This window comes from Nycticebus coucang, chromosome 2 (assembly GCF_027406575.1).
Source record: "Nycticebus coucang isolate mNycCou1 chromosome 2, mNycCou1.pri, whole genome shotgun sequence".
Classification (NCBI taxonomy): domain Eukaryota; kingdom Metazoa; phylum Chordata; class Mammalia; order Primates; family Lorisidae; genus Nycticebus; species Nycticebus coucang.
Genome location: NC_069781.1, coordinates 96,046,768 through 96,070,829, shown reverse-complemented (window position 1 = coordinate 96,070,829; position 24,062 = coordinate 96,046,768). Strand labels below are relative to the sequence as shown.

The 24,062-nt window shown below is 43.5% G+C and overlaps 1 protein-coding gene across 1 annotated transcript in view; it reads right to left on the bottom strand.

Annotated features, from left to right (window-relative positions):
• Window positions 1-904: 904 nt before the first annotated feature.
• RMI1 (RecQ mediated genome instability 1) overlaps window positions 905-24,062 on the bottom strand; it is a 37,199-nt gene continuing 14,041 nt past the window's right edge. The window contains exons 4-5 of the mRNA XM_053576633.1: window positions 4,811-4,906; window positions 905-2,870 (exon numbers count right to left, since the gene is read on the bottom strand). Of these exons, the coding sequence (XP_053432608.1) occupies window positions 966-2,840 (1,875 nt within the window). The 5' untranslated portion in view covers window positions 2,841-2,870; window positions 4,811-4,906 and the 3' untranslated portion in view covers window positions 905-965. The remainder of the gene's footprint in view (window positions 2,871-4,810; window positions 4,907-24,062) is intronic.

The window sequence follows — 24,062 nt, the reverse complement described above, 5'->3', positions numbered from 1 at the left end:
TCTTTTTTTTTTTTTTTTTTTGCAGTTTTTGGCTGGGGCTGGGTTTGAACCTGCCACCTCTGGCACGTAAGGCCGGCGCCCTACCCCTTTGAGCCACAGGCACCGCCCAATAATAAAATTTCTAACAGCATTTAAAATAAATTATCCTCAAAAATATATAATGTTAATCATTCAATAATATAAAATCTATGAGTATCTAGTTAACAGATTTACCTTAAATACACTAGACAAATATTTACAACCAGCACAATTTACAACCAAAGCAATTTGCATTTAGAAATCTGATGTTCTGATCTTTTTCTTTTTTTTGAGACAGTCTCACCATGTCACCCTAGATAGAGTGCCATGGCATCATAGCTCACAGCAACCTCAAACTCTTGGGCTTAAGCGATTCTCTTGCCTCATCCTCCCAAATAGCGGGCACTATAAGCACCTGCCACAATGCCAGCTTTTTGGTTGTAGTTGTCATTGGTGTTTGGCAGGCCTGGGCTGGATTCGAACCCACCAACTATGGTGTACATGGCTGGCACCCTAGTCACTGAGCTACCGGCGCCGAGCCTGATGTTCTGATCTACTGGGTTTTTTTTTTCTTCTTAAGAACAGCAATTTAAACAAATCTCTGGGGCACCAATATATTAGAATTAAAACTATCTACGTATAATTATTAACTTTTAGTAATATAACTCATGGGTGAACACTAATACAGTACTTTAGCAATCATCTTACGTGAAATGACAAGAGGAAAACAAATTTCTCAACAATTTGGGTCACCAAATTCCTTCATCTAACAGTTACTATAAAAAATTAACTTACTAAAAAAAGCCTACATGTACAACAAACATGATTAAACTTTTAAGAATTAAATAAAAAAAGCTATCAAACTTTGTTTTTACTTTTTACAAAAAAAGTTTCTGAAATAAAATTGAGAAAATTCTAAATATTTCCTTGTTGTTTTGAATTGTTCTCTATTTTTGAAAATTACTATTCAACCGCTTCTTTAGATCCTCAATGTGTTCCACAGTAACATCTTGTAATGACAGTACAATTGCTTTAGACAAGGAAGGATTAAATGAAATCATCATTAGACAGCACAAATCTATTAGCTCTCTCTGACATTTCTGCAAACCTTTCAAGAACTTTTGGTACTGAAGAGGCTCCTTCTTTAATTGTTTCATTTCTGATACTGAGAACCCTATCAAACTAGTAAGTATTTCATCTATAAACTCTACATCTAGATATGCAGTACCATCAGAAATCTTTGCAGTTATACTCCAAACGCCACCAGAACTTGAGAGATTTCCAGTTAAAGTTACAATAAATGCTTTGACTTTCACTGTTGTAATTTCCTTTGGTTTGCTGGCCATTAGAACAGACAAATAGATAAAGGGTGGAGAATACAAATCCATGGCAATGGAAAAATCAGTGTTATTTTCTGATGATCTTGAACAAGTCTGTAAATAGTGCTCATTTTCTTTAGAAATTTGTGAACTCCTTTTTGATACACAGTTCACCAGCTCTCTGTTTAATATTTTATTATTTAAAGAATGTCCATCTGAATTGCTAATAGTTTGTTTTATTTGATTATCTGTCTCAGTGTTCTTATCTTTATTTGTAAAATCATGGGATAGGGGTGTGTTACAATGAACTAAAAAAACACTGTTTTGGTCTCTTGCAGATAGACAATCAAAAGACTCATCTTCATTAGTCATTTGTTCAGATACATTTCTTTCATTCCAACTGTTTCCACTTTTGCAAATCAAAGAACAATTATTTATAGTATTTGGATTATAGGAAAGTCTCTCCGTACTTTTATCTGCGATTCTGTTCAAAGTCAACGGCTGCAATTCTTTAGTTTCCATCTGTTCTTGCTGAACAGTTTCTTCTAAAAGCAAGGCCTCCTCCAGTGAAAAGTCATCTAATTCCCCATCCGTGAAATACATAGATTGGTTAGGTGGTCTTGGAGAAATAACAAATTCTGGTTCAAAATTTGACTGTCTTGTGGAAATAACATTTGAGGAACTACCTGTGTTGAAACATCTTCTTTCCAAGGAGTTGTCAATATTTTCTGTAAGCTCATCATTTTCATCAAGACTTGCTAGGAGTTCTTCATCAGAAGGTCCTAATGTAGTATCTAGAACATCTGTAACTCTAGGGATATTTTGGTTAGAATTATTTGGTATGACTGAAACTATAGGATCGGGTTCCCCAATTAATCTTGCAAGTACTTTTTCTTGGGCATATTCTTCTAAAAGAGCATCTACTTCACCTCCCAACACCTTCACATTTTCTGGTTTCAAAAAGAGAACACCGAGACGGAAAGAAATGTTTCCATAAATCAAAATTTTTGTGCCTGGAGGAAGATCATTATGAAGAGCTGAAATAGGCTGATACTCCATTCCCTGCATTTGTACAATTCCATCAGTTAGCTGTAGCATCAACATTCGTGAAGGTTTTGCTTCCCAAGGTCTTCGGGTTACTTGTGCTTCAGCTGTAACTAGATCATTCATTGTATTCTTTCCTCTCAACTTCTGTATCTGGGAATACGCAGGTTGGCTTACATCAACCAAGGAATTAATCTGCAGAGCATAAAATCCATTCAGTTCCCCTTTTGGAATTTCTAAAATGCCATCAGGTAAAAGAGGATGTTCCAAATCTCTCAGATCAGTAAGGAGCCATTGCTCAAACACTTGTTTATTCATTTGGGCCTGACTCAAATTAACATTATTTTGTTCTTCTTGGATCCAGTTAATACAAGCTTCCAGCCACATGTGAGGTACTTTAACATGCCATGTAGCTAAAAGCCAGGTTTCAACCCTCAATGCAATACCAGTTACACTCATTTCTTTTAAAAGAAATAGGCATGTAATTACCTGAAACAAAAAGCAAAAAAGTTATGATAACTCAGTACTTTTAAACATAGCTTCTATAATTCTCTACATTGCACAAACAGGAATAACCCCACTCTTTCTCTCTTCAGCATGTTAAAGATCTTTGACTTTTCCTTTTTTTTGTTTGTTTTTTATCTTTGACTTTTCTACATGGCCAAAATTCCAACACCACAAGTAATCAGATCGTGTAATGAGAAAAACAAAAGGCCTGAGACAGATATACATAAGTTCGAAAGTTGGCTCCATGAAGTTATAAGCCATGAGATCTAACATAAATTTCCTAACTTCTCTACCCAGTTTTTTCATCTGTAAAATATCAATACCACCATCTATATCTTACCACGTTGTCATAGGATTACACAATATTTTTGTTTTTGTTTTTTGAGACAAAGTCTCACTCTGTGCCCTGTGTAGAGAGTATCATGGTGTTATCACTCACAGGAACCTAAAATTCTTGGGCTCAGGCAATCCCCTGGCCTCAGCCTCCTGAGTATATAGGACTACAGGTGCTTGCCACAATGGCCAGCTAGTTTTTCTATTTTTAGTAGAGATAGGGTCTCGCTTTTGCTTAGGCTGGTCTCAAACTTCTGAGTTCGGATTGCACACCCACCTTGGTGTCCCAGAGTGCTAGGATTACAGGCATTAGTCACCACCCCCAGCCACAAATCATATTTGTAAAGCATTATGTCAAACCTATGAAAGATATTCTGTAAAACAGTAGTCCCCCTTTATCCATTGGGAATACATTCCAAGACCTATACTGGATGCCTGAAACCTTGGTTCTTACCAAACCCCATATAGACTATGTTTTTATTAATTGATAACTGACCAGCTACTGAATGACTAAAGGGTGAGTAGCATAAACAGCATAGATGTGCTGACCAAAGGGCATGATTTCATCACCCTACTCCAAACAACTCAAAGTTTAAAATTTATGAATTGTTCCATTAAAATTTTAAGACCACAGTTGACCACAGGTAACTGAAACCACAGAAGGCAAGCTCATGAATAAGAGGGGACTTATGGTATTATTATATTAATAATTAGATTCTAATCATTTAAAATTTAATTAGAAAATAATATACATGAAAGGTTCTTTTCATATCTATAACTAACTCTAATTTAACTCTGTTAAAACTTATGCCATTGGGCGGCACCTGTGGCTCAGTTAGTAGTGGGTTCAAACGAGGCCCCGGCCAAACTGCAACAAAACAATAGCCAGGCATTATGGCAGGCACCTGTAGTCCCAGTTACTCAGGAGGCTGAGGCAAGAGAATCGCCTGAGCCCAAGAGCTGGAGGTTGCTATGAGCTGTGACACCACAGCACTCTACCAAGGGTGACAAAGTAAGACCGTCTCTAACAAAAAAACACCAGTGTGTTTGGCCATTTAGCACTTAAATATGTGACCTGAAGATAAACAACAAACAACAGTAGACTCTGAGCATCTTACCTATAAGAAAACAACATTTGCTAATGGGCACGATGTAAGGCATATATTGCCCACCTCTTGGGTGCGGGACACAACTACAAGAGGGACTTTACCTAACACAAGTAAACGTTGTAACCTAGTTGTTTGTACCCTCACATTAACCTGACATTAAAGAAAAAAAAGGCTTGGCACCTACAGCTCATTGGCTAGGGCACCAGCCACACATACCAGAGCTGGCAGGTTCAAACCCAGCCTGGGCCTGCAAAACAACAATGACAACCACAACAAAAAAATAGCGGGCATTGTGGTGGGTGCCTGTAGTCCCAGCTACTTCAGAGGCTGAGGCAAAAGAATCTCTTAAGCCCAAGAGTTTGAAGTTGCTATGAGCTGTGATGCCATAGCACTCTACCGAGGGTGACATAGTGAAACTATCTCAAAAAAAAAAATTAAAATTAAAAATTAAATTAAAAAAAAAAAGGAAACAAAACTTACCACTTGAAACAGCAATACAGAATTTAATGGCAAGATTTTAGAACTGGTTGTACAGTGTCAGTGTAGTACTTGAAACCACTAATGCTCAGAAATGGCCTAGAAGAAGAAAAAAGTAGTAAGTTACAAGATGAAGCTATAATAATAGTGGCATATTTTCATGAGCACAAGAGTTTGATGTTATAGTTCTTAAGGCTCTTAATATCAGAGTAAAGACAATGTAGAATGAAAACATAGGTGTAGAATAAAAGAAGCAGAAACAAGTGACCCTGGGGAAGTTATACACTCTCTCCAAGACTGTTTCCTTAACTACAGGTTTACCTCTTGGGGCTACTGTGCAAATTAAAGATGATGGAGGGGGCGGCGCCTGTGGGTCAGTGAGTAGGGTGCCGCCCCCATATACGAAGGGTGGTAGGTTAGAACCGGGCCCTGGGCAAACTGCAACAAAAAATAGTTAGGCGTTGTGGTGAGTGCCTGTAGTCCCAGGCTTGGGACTACTTGGGAGGCTGAGGCAAGAGAATCACCTAAGCCCAAGAGCTGGAGGTTGCTGTGAGCTGTGACATCACAGCACACTACCGAGGGTGACAAAATGAGACTATCTCTAAAATAAATAAATAAATAAAAATTAAAAAATAAAGATGAAAGAGGTACAGTAGGTGATGTAGCAGTTAAGAGTACAACCCTAATGCCAGACTATCTTTCACTTACAAACTCTGCAACCCTAAACAAGTTACTCAATTTCAAGGTATCCTACTTACCTCATTTATAAAATAAAAATAATAGGATTTTCTTCACAGGCTTGTTATAAAGATTAAATTAATACAAAAAAGGCAGTACCTGGCACACAGTAAGAACTCAGTAAATGTAAACTGATATTAAAGTCCTTGCTACCGCACCTGGCCAAAAGCAGTCCCTCAAAAGCTGTAGTTACTTTAGATTCAAAGACTGGTTCCTTCGTTGGATAAAGTCCTAAATTGCTCTTAAGTTAGTTAACTGAGATGTTTTTATTAATTCTGAAATAAAAAAATAACACATCCACCTGAGATTGTAAGACCTTAAACCCTGAAAATGCTAATATGGTTCATCTTAAGCTACTGCTGAGCAACATCGCATCCCTAAAAGCTTGAAGAAATGCAGCACATGCCTGAATAGAAGGAAACTAAAACTTCAGTTTATTGTTGATCCCAATGCTACCAGTTGGACATCTCTTTGCATTTCTGAGTGATACAGACTCCTTGCCTGTGCTTCTGAACTCCTCTTCCTCTTCTGCTCTATATTTCTGTTCTGAAACATAGCAAATGCTATGTAAGTGGTTGCTACCAACAACAGTTTTTGGCCAGGCATTTTGGCTCATGCCCGAAATCCTAGTAGTTTGGGAGCCTAGTTTAAGACCAACCTGATCAACATAGAGAGATCCTACCTCTATAAAAATTGAAAAATCAGCCAGATGTGGCAGCACACCCCTGCAGTCCCAGCTACTCAGGGAACTAAAGCAAGAGGATCACTTGAGCCCAGCAGTCTGAAGCTGCAGTGAACTATGATGCTATATAGTACCACTGCACTAAAAACTTTTTTTTAAGGGGTCCATTAGAAGAGGATACACAGGTGGCACTAGAAGCTCAGTGGGTAGGGCACCAGCCACAAACACCCAGACTGGTGATGGATTCAAACTTGGCCCGGGCCAGCTAAAACAACAATGACAACTGCAACAACAAAAACAGCCAGATGTTGTGGCAGGTGCTTGTAGTCCCAGCTACTTGGGAGGCTGAGGCAGAAGAATTGCTTAAGCCCAAGAGTCTGAGTTTGCTATTAGCTGTGATACCATAGCACTCTACCCAGGCGGACAGCTTGGGACTCTACCTCAAAAAAAAAAAAAAAAAAAAAGAGGATACACAGAAGTATATAGTTCTCAGGAACCTACAAACAGTGGGTACATTATTAATATAATTTAATGAATGGGTAAAGTTTTTAAAAGATGGGGAAGTTAAAGACATTATAATTATAGAACTGGTGAATCTTGTATTAAAAAAGTATTGAGAGAGCGTGTGTATATATTTATTTATTTATTTATTTATATGGAGAGATGTTTTAAGTTCTATGTAAAAAACAACGTAAAACGTCAAAGCCAGTGATTATCTGCACTCCCATGTTTGTTGCAGCACTTTTCACAATAGCCAAGATTTGGAACCAACCTAAGAGTCCACCAACAGATGACTGGATAAAGAAACTGTTATACAAGGTTGAACAATATTATACAAGGTTCAATAATCAAGTTTGTGAACTCATCCTAGAAAAAGTACTACATATCTCATTGCTGAATGTCACTTGGTCACCTTTGAAGTACCACCACCACCACCATCCCCCTTGGGCAGCTATGCACTAGCGCCAGCACCTAGTCCACCCTTCAAAGAAATTTTGGAATTCTTTTTGTGGAATGGCATCAGAGCTGTTACAGTATGAGATCTGACAATTAAGTCCGTGAGCTTGCCCTAGGAAATATGCTTTGAAAAGTGGACTAGGCATGGTATCAGTGCATAGCTTCCCAAGGGGACTACTTCGAAGGTGACTGTAGTGATATTCAGCAATGAGGTATGTAACACTTTTTCTAGGATGAGTTCACAAACTTAATTGTCCAGCCCTGTATAGCCATAAAAAAGAATGAACTCCTGTCATTTGCAACAAAATAGATGAAATGGAGAATATTATGCTTAGGAAAATAAGCCAAGCACAGAAAAGACAAATCTATCATGTTCTCACTCATATGTGGAAACTATTAAAAACTGCTGCTCTCGGGGCGGCGTCTGTGGTTCAGTGAGCAGGGCGCCGGCCCCATATGCCAAGGGTGGCGGGTTCAAACCCAGCCCCGGCCAAACTGCAACAAAAAAATAGCCAGGTGTGGTGGCGGGCGCCTGAAGTCCCAGCTGCTCGGGAGGGTGAGGCAAGAGAATCACGTAAGTCCAAGAGTTAGAGGTTGCTGTGAGCCGTGTGACGCCACGGCACTCTACCAGAGGGTGGTACAGTGAGACTCTGTCTGTACAAAAAAAAACCAAAAAAAAAAAAAAAACTGCTGATCTCATGTAGGCAAAGAGTAGAATGATGGTTACCAAAGGATGGGAAGGATAGTGGGGAGGGAAGGGATAAAGTGAGGATGGTTAATGTGTACAAAAACCCAGAAAGAATGAACAATATTTGATAGCACAACAAAGTGACTATAATTAATAATAAGGTAGGGTGTATTTTAAAATAACTAAAAGAACAGAAGTGAAATGTTCCTAACACAAAGGAATGATGAATGCCTGAAGTAATGGATATCCCAATTACCTTGATTTAATTCATATTGTATGCCTGTATCAAAAAAAAAAATCACCGGCATCCTATAACTATATACAACTATTGTGTATCCAAAATAATTTTTAAAAAAATTTAAAAGGCAGGCACAGTGGCTCATGCCTGTAATCCCTGTAACTTGGAAGACTGAGATAGGAGGATTGCTTGAGCCCAGGAGTTCAGGGCTCCAGCTAAAAAACATCAGAAGGAGGAAAGGTCCCTACCTATTGTAATGAAAATAAACAATGTAGGGTCAAATCAGCAGATCTCTTTAACAAAGAAACAACAGTCTCCATACCAGCTGTATGATTTATCAAATAGAAATAATCCTTACTTTACTATTAAGAAAAGCAAAATATAGGACAGGAGATATAGTATGCTAACTTCTGTATGCAAAATAGAGGAAAATAAGCTCATTCTTATTTACTTGTATATACACAAAAGACCTCTACAAGGATATACAAGAAACTAGATAAAAGACAAGAGTAAGATGTTCTTGGGTAAGGAACAGAGGAGAAACTTAAAACCTTGCAGCCCCCAGGAGAAGGGGATTTAGAAGAAAAGAGTAAGGCTAAAGTGACAGAGTACCAAGTGCCAAGCATGCCATGCACGGAGAAGACCAGAAAGAGTCCTTGCTGGAATTGGGCCAAAAAGATATTCCATCCACAAGAATGAAAACTGGGCCTACATAACACTTATTACACATGTGTAGTCCAAAAGTAAGCTATTAACATGAAGTAAAAAGCCAAATCCCTAATTAAACAGCTGACTTAGAGCTATGCCATCAAGAGACAGGCAGAAACAATTTCAAAACCACATAAAATGGGAAAAACTCCTATCCAACATGAGTCCTCAAACCAAAAATACAATACAATTGAGGAAAATTACTACCATGAGCTACATCAGCAGACACAACAAATAGAATTTAAACCTGAAGAAATTGCTTTAAAATGAAGAATCTTAATTTTTTTCTCTCTGATTATACTATCTTTACTTAAAAGTGGGATTAATATCCTCAAAGAAGAATAGAAGATAATTATATTAATAGGTATTTATGAAAAGAAACTATTGGAAATCTTGGAAATGGAAAAAACAGTCTCTGGAATTAAAAACTCAATAGATAGGGCGGCACCTGTAGCTCAAGGAGTAGGGCGCCGGTCCCATATGCCGGAGGTGGCGGGTTCAAACCCAGCCCCGGCCAAAAAACACACACAAAAAAAACCTCAATAGATAAATAGCTGACTAAAGACAAATGAAGAGGGCCGGGTTTGGTGGCTCATGCCCATAATCCTAGCACTCCGGGAGGCCAGGTACGTGGATTGCCTAAGCTCAGAGGTTCAAGACCAGCCTGAGCCAGAGTGAGACCCTGTCTCTAAAAATAGCCAGGTGTTGTGGCAGGCACCTGTAGTTCCAGCTACTCAGGAGTCTGAGGCAAGAGGATCACTTGAGCCCAAGAGTTTGATGCCACAGCACTCTACTGAAGGTGACAAAGTAAGACTGTGTCTCAAAAAATAAATAAAGGCAAATGAAGAGAGAATTTATTCATTGGAAATTACCTAGAACACAGTATAAAGAAAGACTAAGAAATTAAGCAATGAAGGAAAAAAAGAACTAAGAAATAGGGAAACTAAGTGAAATAACTGCAGTCACAGAAGGAGAAAACAAACAAATGGTGAAAGAAAGTATTTAAAAAAAAAAGATAATGACTGACATTTTTCTAAAATTCAAGAAAGAAATTATTTTCTAGGTTGAAAAAGCTCAATACTGTTACAAGCATTCTTAAAAAATCTATACTTAAACACAGTAGTATGGCAAAATGCAAAACATTAAGAATAAAGGAAAATAATCTTAAAACCCAAAAAGCTAGATGCGAAATTCTAGATAACAAAAATGTGAAAAATGATAAAAGAATTCAGAGGGAATATAAAGTATTCCTGTTTTGCCAAGGAGACAATGATTAAGTTTAGAATTTTATAGGAAAAAATATAAATTATGTGTTTACAGGTAAAGACAGAGGACTAGAAATATATATTCTTATAATCCTCCCTGAAACTCCAGAAAATGGATTTTTAAAAATTCATAAAACTCTTTAAGAACAAAACCATGGCAATATTTTGGAAGCTGGAACAAATAAGTAGTACATGACTGAGCACAAACCAGAAACTTGAATGCTAAATTGGTATTAAGGATGGCTAATCTAAACCTCAGAACCTGCAAAGGCAATAGTAAGGACATTTGGAAGAAAAGGGGACTCTAAGAACAAGCCTGATTGGAAGATTCTTTAATACACTTAAAGACTGTTACAACACTATCCCATATCAGAGATCAGAGTCAGAGCTTATTTCTTAATTTTTTTTTTTTTAAAGAGACAGAGTCTCACTTTGTCGCCCTTGGTAGAGTGCTATGGAGTCACAGCTTACAGCAACCTCCAGCTCTTGGGCTTAGGCGATTCTCTTGACTCCGCCTCCCAAGTAGCTGGGACTACAGCACTGGCCACAACGCCTGGCAATTTTTTGTTGCAGTTTGGCCAGGGCTGGGTTTGAACCCACCACCCTTGGTACATGGGGCTGGCACCCTACCCACTGAGCCACAGGCGCCTCCCTGAACTGTTTTTTTTTTTTTTTTTTTGAGACAGAGCCTCAAGCTGTCGCCCTGGGTAGAGTACTGTGGCATCACAGCTCACAGCAACCTCCAACTCTTGGGCTCAAGCGATTCTCCTGCCTCTGCCTCCCAAGTAGCTGGGATTACAGGTGCCTGCCACAAAGCCCGGCTATTTTTTGGCTGCAGCCATCATTGTTGTTTGTTGGGCTGGGCTGGATGTGAACCCACCTGCTCAGGTGTATGTGGCTGGCGCCTTAGCCGCTTGAGCCACAGGCACTGAGCCCTGAACTTTTTTTTTTTTTTTAATTTATTGCAGTTTTTGGCCAGGGCTGGGTTTGAACCCGCCAAGCTCCGGCATATGGGGCCAGCGCCCCACCCCTTTGAGCCACAGGCACCGCCCCTTTTTTCTTTCTTTTATTAATTTTTTGCAGTTTTTGGCCAGGGCTGGGTTTGAACCAGCCAAGCTCCGGCATATGGGACCAGTGCCCCACCCCTGAACTTTTTTTAATATTGATTGATTGACTGAGACAGTGTATCTACTCTGTTGCCCAGGCTTGAATACAGTGGTGTCAAACTCCTGGGCTCAAGAGATACTTCTGCCTCAGCCTCCCAACTAACTGGGACTTACAGACACCCGCCACAATACTGGTTAAATTTTCTATTTTAGGTAGAGACAGGATCTCGCTCTTCTTAGGCTGATCTCAAACAATCCTCTCACCTTGGCCTCCCAGAGTGGTAGGATTATAGATTACTTCTAACTTCTAGAAAGGATAAAAGAAATGGTCTCTAAACTAGAGACACTAGAGTAAAACTGAAGGTGGATATACCATACCGAAAACAAAGAGAACAAATGAAATTTTTTTTTTGGTTTGGGGTTTTTTGAGATTCATATTTTATTTACAAGTAAATGAAGAATGTCCCCCATAAACTCTGTAAAGTTGTTTATGTCCCCCATAAACAACTGCAACCAAAAAATAGCCAGGCATTGTGGTGGGTGCCTGTAGTCCCAGCTACTCGGGAGGCTAAGGCGAGAGAATCACTTAAGCCCAAGAGTTTGAGGTTGCTGTGAGCTGTGACACCATAGGATAAGAAGAACAATAAAAGTAGTTGTTGGCTCTACAATGATGTGTGAAAGGAAATCTATATCTTTGTTTCTTTAAACAATGATTTAGTTCTTTAACAACATAAACCCATGATTTCTTCATGTTTCTTCATGCATATGTGAAAGAATCAAATATAAAAATGACTTTCCTGGCTCAGCGCCTGTAGCTCAGCAGCTAGGGTGACAGCCACATACACTGGAGCTGGCAGATTCAAATCTAGCCCATGACAACTACAACGAAAAAAAAAAAAATAGCCGGGCCTTATGGCAGGCACCTGTAGTCCCAGCTACTTGGGAGGCTGAAGCAAGAGAATTGCTTAAGCCCAAGAGTTTGAGGTTGCTGTGAGCTGTGACGCAACAGCACTCTACCCAGGGTGACAGCTTCAGACTCTGTCTAAAAAAAAAAGACTTTTCATGGCTCGGAGCCCGTAACTCCATGAGTAGGGCACCAGCCACATACACTGAGGCTCATGGGTTCAAGCCCAGCCCGGGACTGCTAAACAACAATAACAACTGCAACCAAAAAATAGCCAGGCATTGTGGTGGGTGCCTGTAGTCCCAGCTACTCGGGAGGCTAAGGCGAGAGAATCGCTTAAGCCCAAGAGTTTGAGGTTGCTGTGAGCTGTGACACCATAGTACTCTACAGAGGGCGATATAGTGAGACTCTATCTCAAAAAAAAAAAAAAAAGAGGAAAACTTTTCTTTTTTTTAAAATTTAAATAATAATTTTATTTTTTTTTTATTTTCACATATACATGTGTTCATTAGGCTTCCACTCTTTGCCTTCACAAAATTAAAAAGGCTTAAAATTTAACAACAATAACAATGTTTAAGATAGGGACCAGAAACAAAACAAAACAAAACAAAACCCTTTTCAAAACTCTATAGTCTCTGGTCAAATGTGTGAGGTGACCAGAATTTGACTTTCTTTTTTTTTTTTTTTTTTGGTTTTTGGCTGGGGCTGGGTTTGAACCTACCACCTCCAGCATATGGGACCGGTGCCCTACTCCTTGAGCCACAGGCGCCGCCCAGAATTTGACTTTCTTTCAGTGACAAGTGAAAGTGACTTTCTTTCTTTCCTGCCCTTCAAAGAGCAATAGCTTCTGAAGAAAGGATTTACTACTCATCAAAAATATCTGCTCCAGGAATAGAAAGACATTGGTCCTTAAGACCCTGAACTTTTAGTTTCTCTGCTTCCAACTTGGTCTATTGTTCCATCGTTTGTTTTTCTAGGATTTCTTCAACAAACACTTGCTGAAGGAGTGTGGTCACGCTCCTTTCCCAAGTCTATCTTTCCTATTAATAAGTAGGAACACATTTTCTCCTCTGACCACAAAAATCCCTATGTTCCTATAGGAACATATTTTTTGCTCACGTGAATACGCTCCACATTCTAATGCAGCATAAGAAAAATGATTAATGCGGGGCGGCACCTATGGCTCAGTTGGTAAGGCGCCGGCCCCATATACCGAGGGTGGTGGGTTCAAACCCGGCCCCGGCTGAACTGCAACCAAAAAATAGCCGGGCGTTGTGGCGGGCGCCTGTAGTCCCAGCTACTCGGGAGGCTGAGGCAAGAGAATTGCTTAAGCCCAGGAGTTGGAGGTTGCTGTGAGCTGTGTGATGCCATGGCAATTTACCGAGGGCCATAATGTGAGACTCTGTCTCTACAAAAAAAAAAAAAAAAAAAGAAAGAAAAATGATTAATGCTTCTTAAAAATCCTCAAAGCAGGATCAAGTGCTTTTTGTCAATGTCCCATGTGGGTGGCTGGAAGCGCCAGGCATAAGGCTGCAATACATAGTAGCAGGGGTCTAGTTTTCTCCTTTGGAGAAAGTCCCAAATCACCTTCTTCCTACCACAGTCACCACCTTGGTGGCACCAGGACAAGAAACCTGACCAAAACCTGTTTGAAAGCAGCAGCTTTCAAACCACCAGGGCATGCCAGAAACTTGAATTCTTAAAAACAGACTGCTGACCATACATTGCTTTCTTCATCTACAAAGCTTCCAAAAATACCAGCAACTAGGCCTACACTATGTAAGAACAACAATCTCTAAGGCAAAGAACTTAAAATTCATCAAGAGTATTTTTCTCTGGGCCATCTTACCACCATAACAGAAAATACCTAAAGATACTAACATGAGAAGCCTCCAATTAAACAGCCCAGATGGAAAAGACCACGATGGTTCATGCATGTAATCCTAGCACTTTAGGAAGCCAGCACAGGAGAATTACTTGAGGCCAGGAGTTGAAGATCAGCCTGGGCAACATTGTGAGACCCTGTCTCAACAAAAAATAAAAAATTAACAAACAGTTCCCATCAGTTTTCCATTCTTTTTGTTGTTGTTGTTGTTTGTTTGAAGACAGAGTTTCACTTGGTTGTCTCAGGTTGAGTGCTGTGGTGTCAGCCTAGCTCACAGCAACCTCAAACTCTTGGGCTCAAGAGATCCTCTTGCCTCAGCCTCCGAAGTAGCTGGGACTATAGGCACCTGCCACAATCCCCAGCTATATTTTTCTATTTTTAGTAGAGACGGGATCTCACTCTAGCTCAGGCTGGCCTCAAATTCCTGAGCTCAGATGGGCCTCAAACTCCTGAGCTCAGGTGATCCACTTGCCTTGGCTTCTCAGAGTGCTAGGATTACATTACAGGCTCCCTGGCCCAGTTTCCCATTCTTAATTGACAAGCTATCTGAGAAAAATCTCTAAAATGAAACTATATCACATGGAAAAATGGAATGACTCTGAAGAAAGACAAAAATTTCAACAACCTATCTATAATTAATATCCTCAGAGATGAGACATCACATCCATGAAACAATAAGAGGCTGTAACAATAAATAGAACCAAAAATAACTCTTGAGAAATTTATTTCCAGAACTTAACTAGAGTTTCCAGATGGAAAAGATCTAAAAGAATGGATAAAAAATAGACACACAGCAAGGTATAAGATTACAAATTTTTAGAATGTAGGGATAAAGATTCTGCAAGCTGGCTGGGTACTGTGGCTCCTAGCAGTCAAGGAGGCAGAGGCCAGTAGATTGCTTGAGCTCAGGAGTTCAAGACTTCCCTGAGCCAGAGAGAGTCCTCGTCTCTAAAAATAGCCATGCTTTGTGGTGGGCGCCTGTAGTCCCAGCTACCTGGGAGGCTGAGGCAAGAAAATCACTTGAGCCCAGGAGTTTGAGAGTGTTGCTATGAGCCATGACGCTATGGTACTATACCCAGGGTGACAAAGTGAGACTGTCTAAATAAAAAAGACAGAGGGGGAAAAAAGAAAAAAATGTAAGTACCCCTTATTTGCCAATTGATATTTCTGAAGAAAATGCCAAAGAATGTACAAAAAGTACAACACCTAATACATGAATTAGCAAGATGCAGAGAGTTGGCAAGTCCTCCTGCCACCACCATCCCCACCTCTACCACCACCAGGGACCCTCAGGGTGGGGCAGCAGGAGCCTTGAAATCCCAACCCTCCCTCCTAGGCCTGAGCCTGCCTGCCTGCATAGGGAGAAGTTTCATCCGTGCACAGCCTCCAAGCCAATCTGCTGCTCTGCCTGTCAGTCAGTCCCTCCCTCCATACCCCTTCACATCTTTGGGGTAAGGGAGTACTTGGGGACCAGGAGAGTACAGGAGGCTAGGGCTTGGGTCCACAGAGAAGGAGAGGAGGACCCCAGGACCCCAGCGCTGCCAGGCAGCAGTATGCCTCTGGGGACAGGCCCAGACCCAGACCTTGCTATGAGAGGGGGGGGTCCCCAAACTTCTTTACCTGCCTGCTCCTGTGGGCTTGCTCACTTCCCCCAGGCCAGTCACCCAGAGCCCCATGTTCTGTCCCAGCTCTGGATGTGGCTATACCGCCTCTCCTGGGCCCAGCACACACAGCACCTCTGGCCTAGGCCCTTCTCTAGAGGGTATCCGGCCTCTGCTCTGACCTCCTCTGCATGTCCAGCAGTGCCCCTGCAGCCCAGTCCCTCCTCCCTCTGTGCTCCTGGGCCCTGAGAGCAGTGCCTCAGTCTCCCAGACCTCCCAGCTGTCTTGACTTTGGGCTCAGCATCCTGCCCAGGTAGCACCTGCTCTACCAGAGACCAGGGCCAGTTGTTTTCTTGGCCAGGTGGAGTCCAGGATTGGCCTAGAGGACCTCCATGTAAGGCCACAGACAGTATGGTGGGTTGAGTGCTCTAACAAATCCTGAGGCCCAGCTGCCTGAGTTTGGCAAAGGGAACAGGAAAACAAAAGCTACTCTGTTGTTCTAGGAAGCTACAGGGCAGAGAAACAAGGATCTGACAAAGCCAGTAACAAAAGGATAACCAGTAAGGAGACTATGGAGATCAAAAGGAAGGTCTACCTTCAAGGATTCCTGGAGTGAGTAGGGAGTACAAGGGAAGCATGAGGCCAAGACAAGTCATTCAGGAATACAAAAGTGGCTGCCAAGTGACATCTGACCACCATCATGAACATCAACAGGAAGGATCCAGATCAGTAACAGGTAAAGGAGCATCACCATCTGACTGGACTTCAGTCACTATGTCAGTCTATCACCCAACACTTCTTGGCCCGGGGCATCTTCCCCAACTACACCTGCTTCCTGCAGTAAGGAAATGCCCATGAGGGACTGTGTAAGGGCCCCAAGTCCCCTGTTTGCCACGTGGCTGCAGGTTTGATCTCCATGAAGTAGCTCCATGTATGCATGGGGTATCACCTCGGCATCCCTGCCCTTGCCACAGCCTCCTAGAACTCTTCCTTGCACTGAAGTCAGATCAGATTCCATGACCAAATGATGTCCAGGACTCTGATACTCAAGTTCCATCAAAAACCACAAAAAAGCAGCTGCCAGTTAATGCACCACTAACTTGCATGGCACTAGGACAAAATTGGATCTGCAGGAAGACAAGAATGTATGTACCACTGGGTGCCCTTTGGACCTAGGTCATCATGTTCCTCACTTGGAAGAAGGTGATGCCCTAGTGTACCGGGGCCAATTGGGGGATGGTTAGACAAACTAGCATTAGGGCAAATGTCAGATGGGGGGAGGACATATGGCAGAAGGAGGGAGGGCAGGAGGCAGGATTTCACCTAATGTGCACATTGTGAGGTTGTATAACTCACCCCTGGGGGATCTTCTACAAATTGAACTTTACCCTGGAAGTGAGAACAATGTAACCTAAGTTAACGTTGTCATGTTAATTTGAATAAGGTTTTAAAAAAACACACAAAAAATAATGGCACTTGGGAATATGTCTCCCTCTCCATGCTGCCTCAGGTGGCCAGGAACCTTTTCAAATTGGAAGGGTACAATCAAATAAGGTCACATTCAAGAAAGTTCAATTAGATATACTTAAAAATGTACATTATTTTGTAAAAATCTTGTTACTTAATAATTTCCAAAAAGATGCACAATTTAAGGCTAATATACAGTAAAAAAACAATTTGAATCTTAAATACAGTTGTTCTCATCTACGAATTCTCTTTGCAAATTTGCCTGCTCACACAACTTATTTGTAATCCCAAAATTACTACCCTGTTGCCCTGAAAATTATTTTAAGGTGTGCTCCCAAAGATGCGCTAGGTCTTATTTTCAGGGGACGTCTTATCTTTCCTGTAAGTAGGGCTTATTTTTGGAGAATGTCTTATTTTCAGGGAAACAGGGTATTTACTCTGAAAGACTTGGGGCAGGACCCCCACTCTGTCCTGAACGACAACAACCCCAATCAACCGCAAGAGACGGCACTTGATGCGATCAGCAAGAGTGATTTTATTCCAGCATGCTGGGGCTTAACTCATAACTCTTTCAGGAGCAGAGGAGTCAAGCCCCGAACAGCAGGTTTTACAAGCTTATAAAGGCAAAAACCACAAAGTAGGGAGGGGTAGCAGACATAGCAGGGGCTTTCCAGATAAGAAGAACTCTGGTTCATTACTCATCTGTCTTAAGACAAGATCAGCAGTTAAACATTTGCTTAGCTCTTTTCTCAGAACCGGTTACCGGTTATCTGCTTCAGCTCGGGGCTATTTCCTGGAACAGTTACAAAGGTCACATTCTTATGGTAGGGGGCGAGACGTGCTGCTACATGGCTGGTCCCCCCCCCCTTTTGGATTTGGTAGTACTTTCCTTCATTCCCCCATTTGTTTTTTTGGGAAGTTCCAATCATGGAACTTCTGGCTCTATACATTCATTCTCATGGCTATCGTCCCGGCGGAGAGACTGGTAATGCTGCCTGAGCATTAATACTTGTACAGCACTCACTCTCTCCCGGACGAAGGTGACTATACGATTGAAAATGCAGGGCCCAAAGGTAAGAATTAGAAGCAGTATAATAAGGGGACCTATTAAACTGGAAACGAGAGTGGTGAACCAAGGGGACTGGTTGTACCAACTTTCAAACCACCCTTGATGGGCCTCCCGGTCTCGTTGCCTTTTTTCCAGTCTCTCCCTGAGTTTAGACATGGAGTCTTTTACCATGCCAGAGTGATCTATATAGAAACAGCATTCTTCTCTCAGTGCAGCGCATAACCCTCCATCTTTTAGGAATAGGAGATCAAGTCCCCATCTATTCTGCAATACTACTTCAGATAAGGAGGACAGTGACTCTTCTAGTTTTGTGATTGATTGTTCTATGGCTTTTAGGTCCTCATCTACGGCTGTTCGCAGTTCTTTGAGATACTGTGGGGTCTGGACAAGCGCAGCCGTTCCTGTTCCTACTCTGGCTGCTACCCCTATACCCATCAGGACAGCTAGGGTAATAGAGACTGGTTCCCTCTTCTGTCTACGGGGTCTGAGATCGAATTCTGCCTCGAAGGAACTCGCCTCGTGATAGATAACTCTAGGTATTAACTGTATGAGGATACAGTAGTCTGCAGTGGAGTTAAACACTGATGAGGAAATGCACGGGGTTAGCCCGGTGCTGCAAGCCCACCATCCTCCTTTAGGGGGCACTAGATAATAATTGGTAGTGGTTGACGGGCTTTTTATGGTCTGATTACACAGATGCTGGCGATTTTCAGGGATCGTGCCTAGGCAAGTGCCTCGTCCAGAGACTGCTGTAAGGGTGATCTTGGACCCCCAGTCACAGGAATTATGGGAGGTGGTATTTTGGAAGATACCTGAGAAGGCGATTCCTTCATAATAGGGCGGGCCTGAGGCTAGGCACAACCAGCAAGATTCAGTAAGATTAGGGTTGGAAGTATTGAGGACATTGAAAGCCCCCTGTATTAAGTTAAGGAGTCTCTGCCCGGTGCTTGGAGTCTCCGGGGATGTTACCTGGGGAGACAGTTCCGCAGGCGATGGGGCTGTGCTAGCCCCAGTTAATTGGGTGCTCCCTGGGGTCTGGGGCATACAGGGGGAAACAGGCGGCCTGGCTGGCGGCTGCTGTCCTAAGAGTACGATGTTGGGTCCTATCTGGACAGCGACGGGGGTCTCTATTTTTAATTTGATAAAGAAGGTAAATCCTTTATCCCACCCTGACATATAGAAACGGAATCCCCATGTTCTTCCTTTTATCCAATCTCGGGCTTGTTTCCCTCTCTCCGTGAAGGAAATATTTAGGGGGTTTGACCCTGCCCCAGTACTGCTTCTCTTTACAGTTATTAAGTCCCAAGAGGAGATGGGGTGCCAGGAGGCCTGCCCAGTCGTTTCACATCCCCATTGCTTACAATAGAAATTTTCTATCCCCCCGCATCTGTTGGCCTGGCTTCTTGTTCTCCCGTCCCGGGGACAGATATAGAACTCCGTTTGTCGCATCCGGCGTTGGGCAGGCAAGTTGCCACAGCCAGGGGCGTCTGCAATGTACTGGCCTTGGGATGTGGAGCCTTGGGTAAGCGAGCGCTTTGCCAAATGATGATCAAGGCTCGATGGAACCTCCTCAAAGGTCTCATCAGGGATATCCCAATTATCTAGCCCTGCTATTAAGGTGCAAATATCTGGGGTGAGGGACGGCCACCAGGTCCAAGGAGGGTCCTCTTTTGTAGTACTCCATACTACATCACCAGTCTGAGAGAGAACCTGCCATGTTAACCTCTGGGGGGCATGGGGATTGGGACCGGAGCTACTTATCACCGGGAGTTGTATCAGCAGGAGCAGGGCTACTGCGGCGGATGCGGAGCTTGAGGGGGTTGTCCGTCTTTTCCACTTTCCACCCGGAGTCTGGAGGTGGTGCTGGTTTGACATGAGACGCGTGGATCCAGGCTGTGATGCCATCAACTTTTACTGCGGTCGGGGTTGTGAGCAGTACTAGGTATGGTCCTTTCCACCGTGTTTCAAGGTTGGCTGTCCGGTGGCACCGGATATACACCGAATCTCCAACCTGGAACTGGTGAGGTATTTGCAGATCTCCAAGCTTGTAGGCTTCGATCAGCCGGCTCCACACTTCCTTTTGCACAGTTTCAAGGGCTTTTAATCTGGTGTATAGAGATTGAAAGGAGTAAGATTCTGGGGAAGGGAGGTGCTGCATGGCAACGAGCGGGGAGTGAGCTCCATATAGGATTTCAAAGGGGGTAAGCTTGAGAGTACTAGGGGTGTTGCACACACGGAACAGGGCAAAGGGAAGGAGGACTGTCCAGTCAGTAATGCCAGTCTCTAAGGATAATTTAGTCATGGCCTCTTTTAGGGTTCTATTCATCCTCTCTACCTGCCCTGAGCTCTGGGGCTGATAAGCACAATGTAATTTCCATTCAAGCTCCAGGATTTTGGCCAAACCCTGACTAACCTGGGCAACAAAAGCGGGACCGTTGTCAGATCCGATTACTTTGGGTAGCCCAAATCTTGGAAAAATCTCTTCTAATATTATTTTGGCCATAACTTGAGCAGTCTCCCTCTTTGTAGGAAAAGCTTCGACCCATCCTGAGAAAGTGTCTATGAACACTAGCAAGTACTTGTATCCGTACTTAGCCAGATTAATCTCAGTAAAATCTGTTTCCCAGTAGCTTCCAGGGCGAACCCCTCGGAGTCGTTTTCCCTGAGGTAGTGTGCTAGGCTGGGTGTTTACTAACTGGCAAGGTCTGCACTCTTTTACAGCTGCATCAACGAGCTTACTTAATTCTATAATATAGTATGGAGAGGACTGAACAATGGTTTTCAGATGCTTGGGGCCCAGATGGGTTAATTTATGAAGTTGTCTGAGAAAGGTGATTGCCTGCTCCTCAGGGAGGATGTTTTTCCCTTCCGGGGTTTCTCGGATCCCCTCTGGGGATTCTAGGTTGAGGCCTAATCTGTCCATCCTCTCGAGATCCCGTTCCAAATATTTAAAGTTTTTGATAAGGGGGTGCTATTTCTTTAAGGCTAGGCCTTAAAGTGTTTTCCTATAGCGGTAGGATGTTGAGCCCTCGAGCCACTCGCTTAGCTTCTTGGTCGGCTCTTTGGTTTTCCTCGGCAACTCTGGACCCCCCTTTCTGATGTCCAGGGCAGTGGATTATGGCCACTCTCTTAGGGAGGTGAACAACTTCCAGTAGACTTAGGGTTTCTTTCTTGTGTTTAATTTCTTTTTCTGCTGAAGTTAACAATCCTCGCTGCCTGTAAATGGCCCCATGGACACGGGCTGTAGCAAAAGCATACCTGCTATCGGTGTATATGTTAAACCTTTTTCCCTTCTGCCAAACGTAAGGCCTGGGTCAAGGCGACCAGCTCGGCCTTCTGGGCCGACGTCCCTTCAGGCAGACTATTTGCCCAGATGATCTGCTTATCATCCACTACCGCTGCCCCGGCCAGCCTTTTACCTTCTATTATGGAGCTGCTCCCATCAGTGAACCAGGTCAGTTGGGCATCCGGCAGGGGCTGATCACAGAGGTCCCTCCGAGTTCCAGTCTCCTCAGCCAGTATTTCTTGGCATGTGTGTAATACATCCTCCCGGACAGAGGTATCAGGTAGTAGGGTAGCCGGGTTGAGGATGACAGGCGGGCCAAACTGGACTCTGTCTCCATTTAATAGGAGACTCTGGTAATGTGTCATGCGGGCATTGGACAGCCACCGGTCAGGGGGCTGTCTGATGATGCTTTCTAAGGCATGGGGGGCAATGACTGTCAACTTCTGCCCCATAGTCAATTTGTCTGCATATTTTATCAGTACCGCCACTGCCGCCACAGACCTCGGACAGGCTGGCTAACCACCAGCGACGGGGTCCAATTTCTTGGAGAGGTATGCTACCGGTCTTTTCCATGGCCCTAAAGGCTGCGTCAGCACCCCTCAGGCCACTCCTCTCTTCTCATCTACGTATAGGACAAAGGGCTTTGTTACATGTGGTAGAGCCAGGGCCGGGGCTGATAATAATGCCTTTTTAATGTTGTCAAAGGCCCGCTGTTGGCTGGCACCCCACTCGAAGGGAGTGCTTTCCTTGGTCAAAGGGTAGAGGGGGGCTGCCAGAGTAGCAAACCCCGGTATCCATAAGCGACAGAACCCCGCAGTCCCTAAGAATTCTCACACCTGGCGGGGCGAGCGGGGAACTGGAATCTGAGTCACAGTATGCTTCCTGGCTTCTGTTAACCATCTCTGCCCTCCTCTTAGGGTGTAACCCAGGTATGTTACCTCTTTCTGGCAGATCTGGGCTTTCCTGGCGGAGGCTCGATATCCTAAGCGGGCTAGTTCTTCCAGCAACAGTTCTGTGCCCCGATGGCACTCTTTCTTTGTCGTTCCAGCTAGTAGTAAGTCATCTACATATTGTAGGAGCGTTACCTGAGGGTGGCTGGCGTGAAAGTGAGCTAGGTCTTGGTGGAGGGCTTCATCAAACATGGTTGGGGAGTTCTTGAACCCCTGTGGAAGTCGGGTCCATGTCAATTGCCCCGTCGTTCCAGAGTCCAGGTCTCTCCATTCAAAGGCGAAGATGTTCTGGCCAGAGGAGTATAGTCGGAGGCAGAAGAAGGCATCCTTCAAATCCAGGACGGTGTACCAGACATGGTCCGGAGGGAGAGAGCTTAACAGATTATAAAGGTTAGGCACGGTGGGGTGGATGTCTTGCGCCCGCTTGTTTACTTCTCTCAAGTCCTGCACAGGGTGATAGTCTCCTGTGCTGGGTTTCTTGACAGGTAATAAGGGGGTGTTCCATGGTGACTGGCACTTTACTAGTATGCCTAGCTGTAGGAGACGCTGAATGTGAGGCCTAATCCCTTCCCGAGCTTCCCTAGTCATAGGATACTGGCGCACTGCCACAGGAGTGGAAGTAGCTTTGAGTTCTATGACTATAGGCGGCCTTTCTGCGGCCGGTCCCATTACGGCAGTTTCGGTCCATGCCCCGGGATATTTTTCTAGCCAGTCTTGTACGAGACTAGTCCCTTTCTCCCGCTGCTTTTCAAAGAGTCTATGTTCATCCTCTAAACGCATGGTCAGGGCTGTTACTCTCTTATTCTGGGTTACCTCTGGGCCATCAGGAGTGAAAGTGATTTGGGCTTCCATTTTGGTGAGTAAATCTCTCCCGAGGAGGGGTGCAGGGCACTCAGGGATAATTAAGAACGAGTGGGTTACCCGTCCCACTCCCAGATCTACAGATCTTCGGGTAGTCCATGAGTACTATTGATGCCCTGTGGCCCCTACAACCCAGGATTTTTTCTTGGAGACGGGTCCTGATGGTTCGAGTAGGACTGAGTGTTGAGCTCCGGTGTCTACTAGGAACTCAACTGGCTTCCCCTCCACCTTAAGTATTACCCTAGGCTCGGGGAGGGGTTCCGAGCCCCGTCCCCACTAATCTTCTTCTTCCTCTAAGGCCAGTACTTTCTTGGAGAGTTCTTTCTTCCTTTTTTAGGACATTCCCTGGCCCAGTGCCCCTTCTCCTTACAGTAGGCACATTGATCCTTATCTAACGGGACGCGGTTGCCCAGGCTACCTGACTTCTTAGTTCTACCTTGGGTCTGTTCCTGGCTCTTCTCCCCTACTACTGCGGCCAAAATCCGTGTTAAGTTTTTCTCCTGTCCTCGGTCTCTCTTATTTTCCCTTTCCTCTCTCTCTTTCTCTGCTCTTTTTCTTCCTCAGTTTCTCTTTTATGGTATACTTTCTCAGCTTCCTTAACTAAATCCTGCAAGGTATAGTCCTGCAATCCTTCAATCCTCTGCAGCTTTCTTTTAATGTCTACAGCTGACTGCCCTATGAAAGTCATAGCCACAGAAGCCCTCTGTCCTTCAGAGGCAGGGTCAAATGGGGTGTAGTGCCTAAAAGCTTCCATTAGACGCTCAAGAAACACTGAGGGGGGGTTCCGTGGCCCCCGTATTACTTCTCTTACCTTAGCCAAATTAGTGGGGCGTCTTGCCGCCCCACAGAG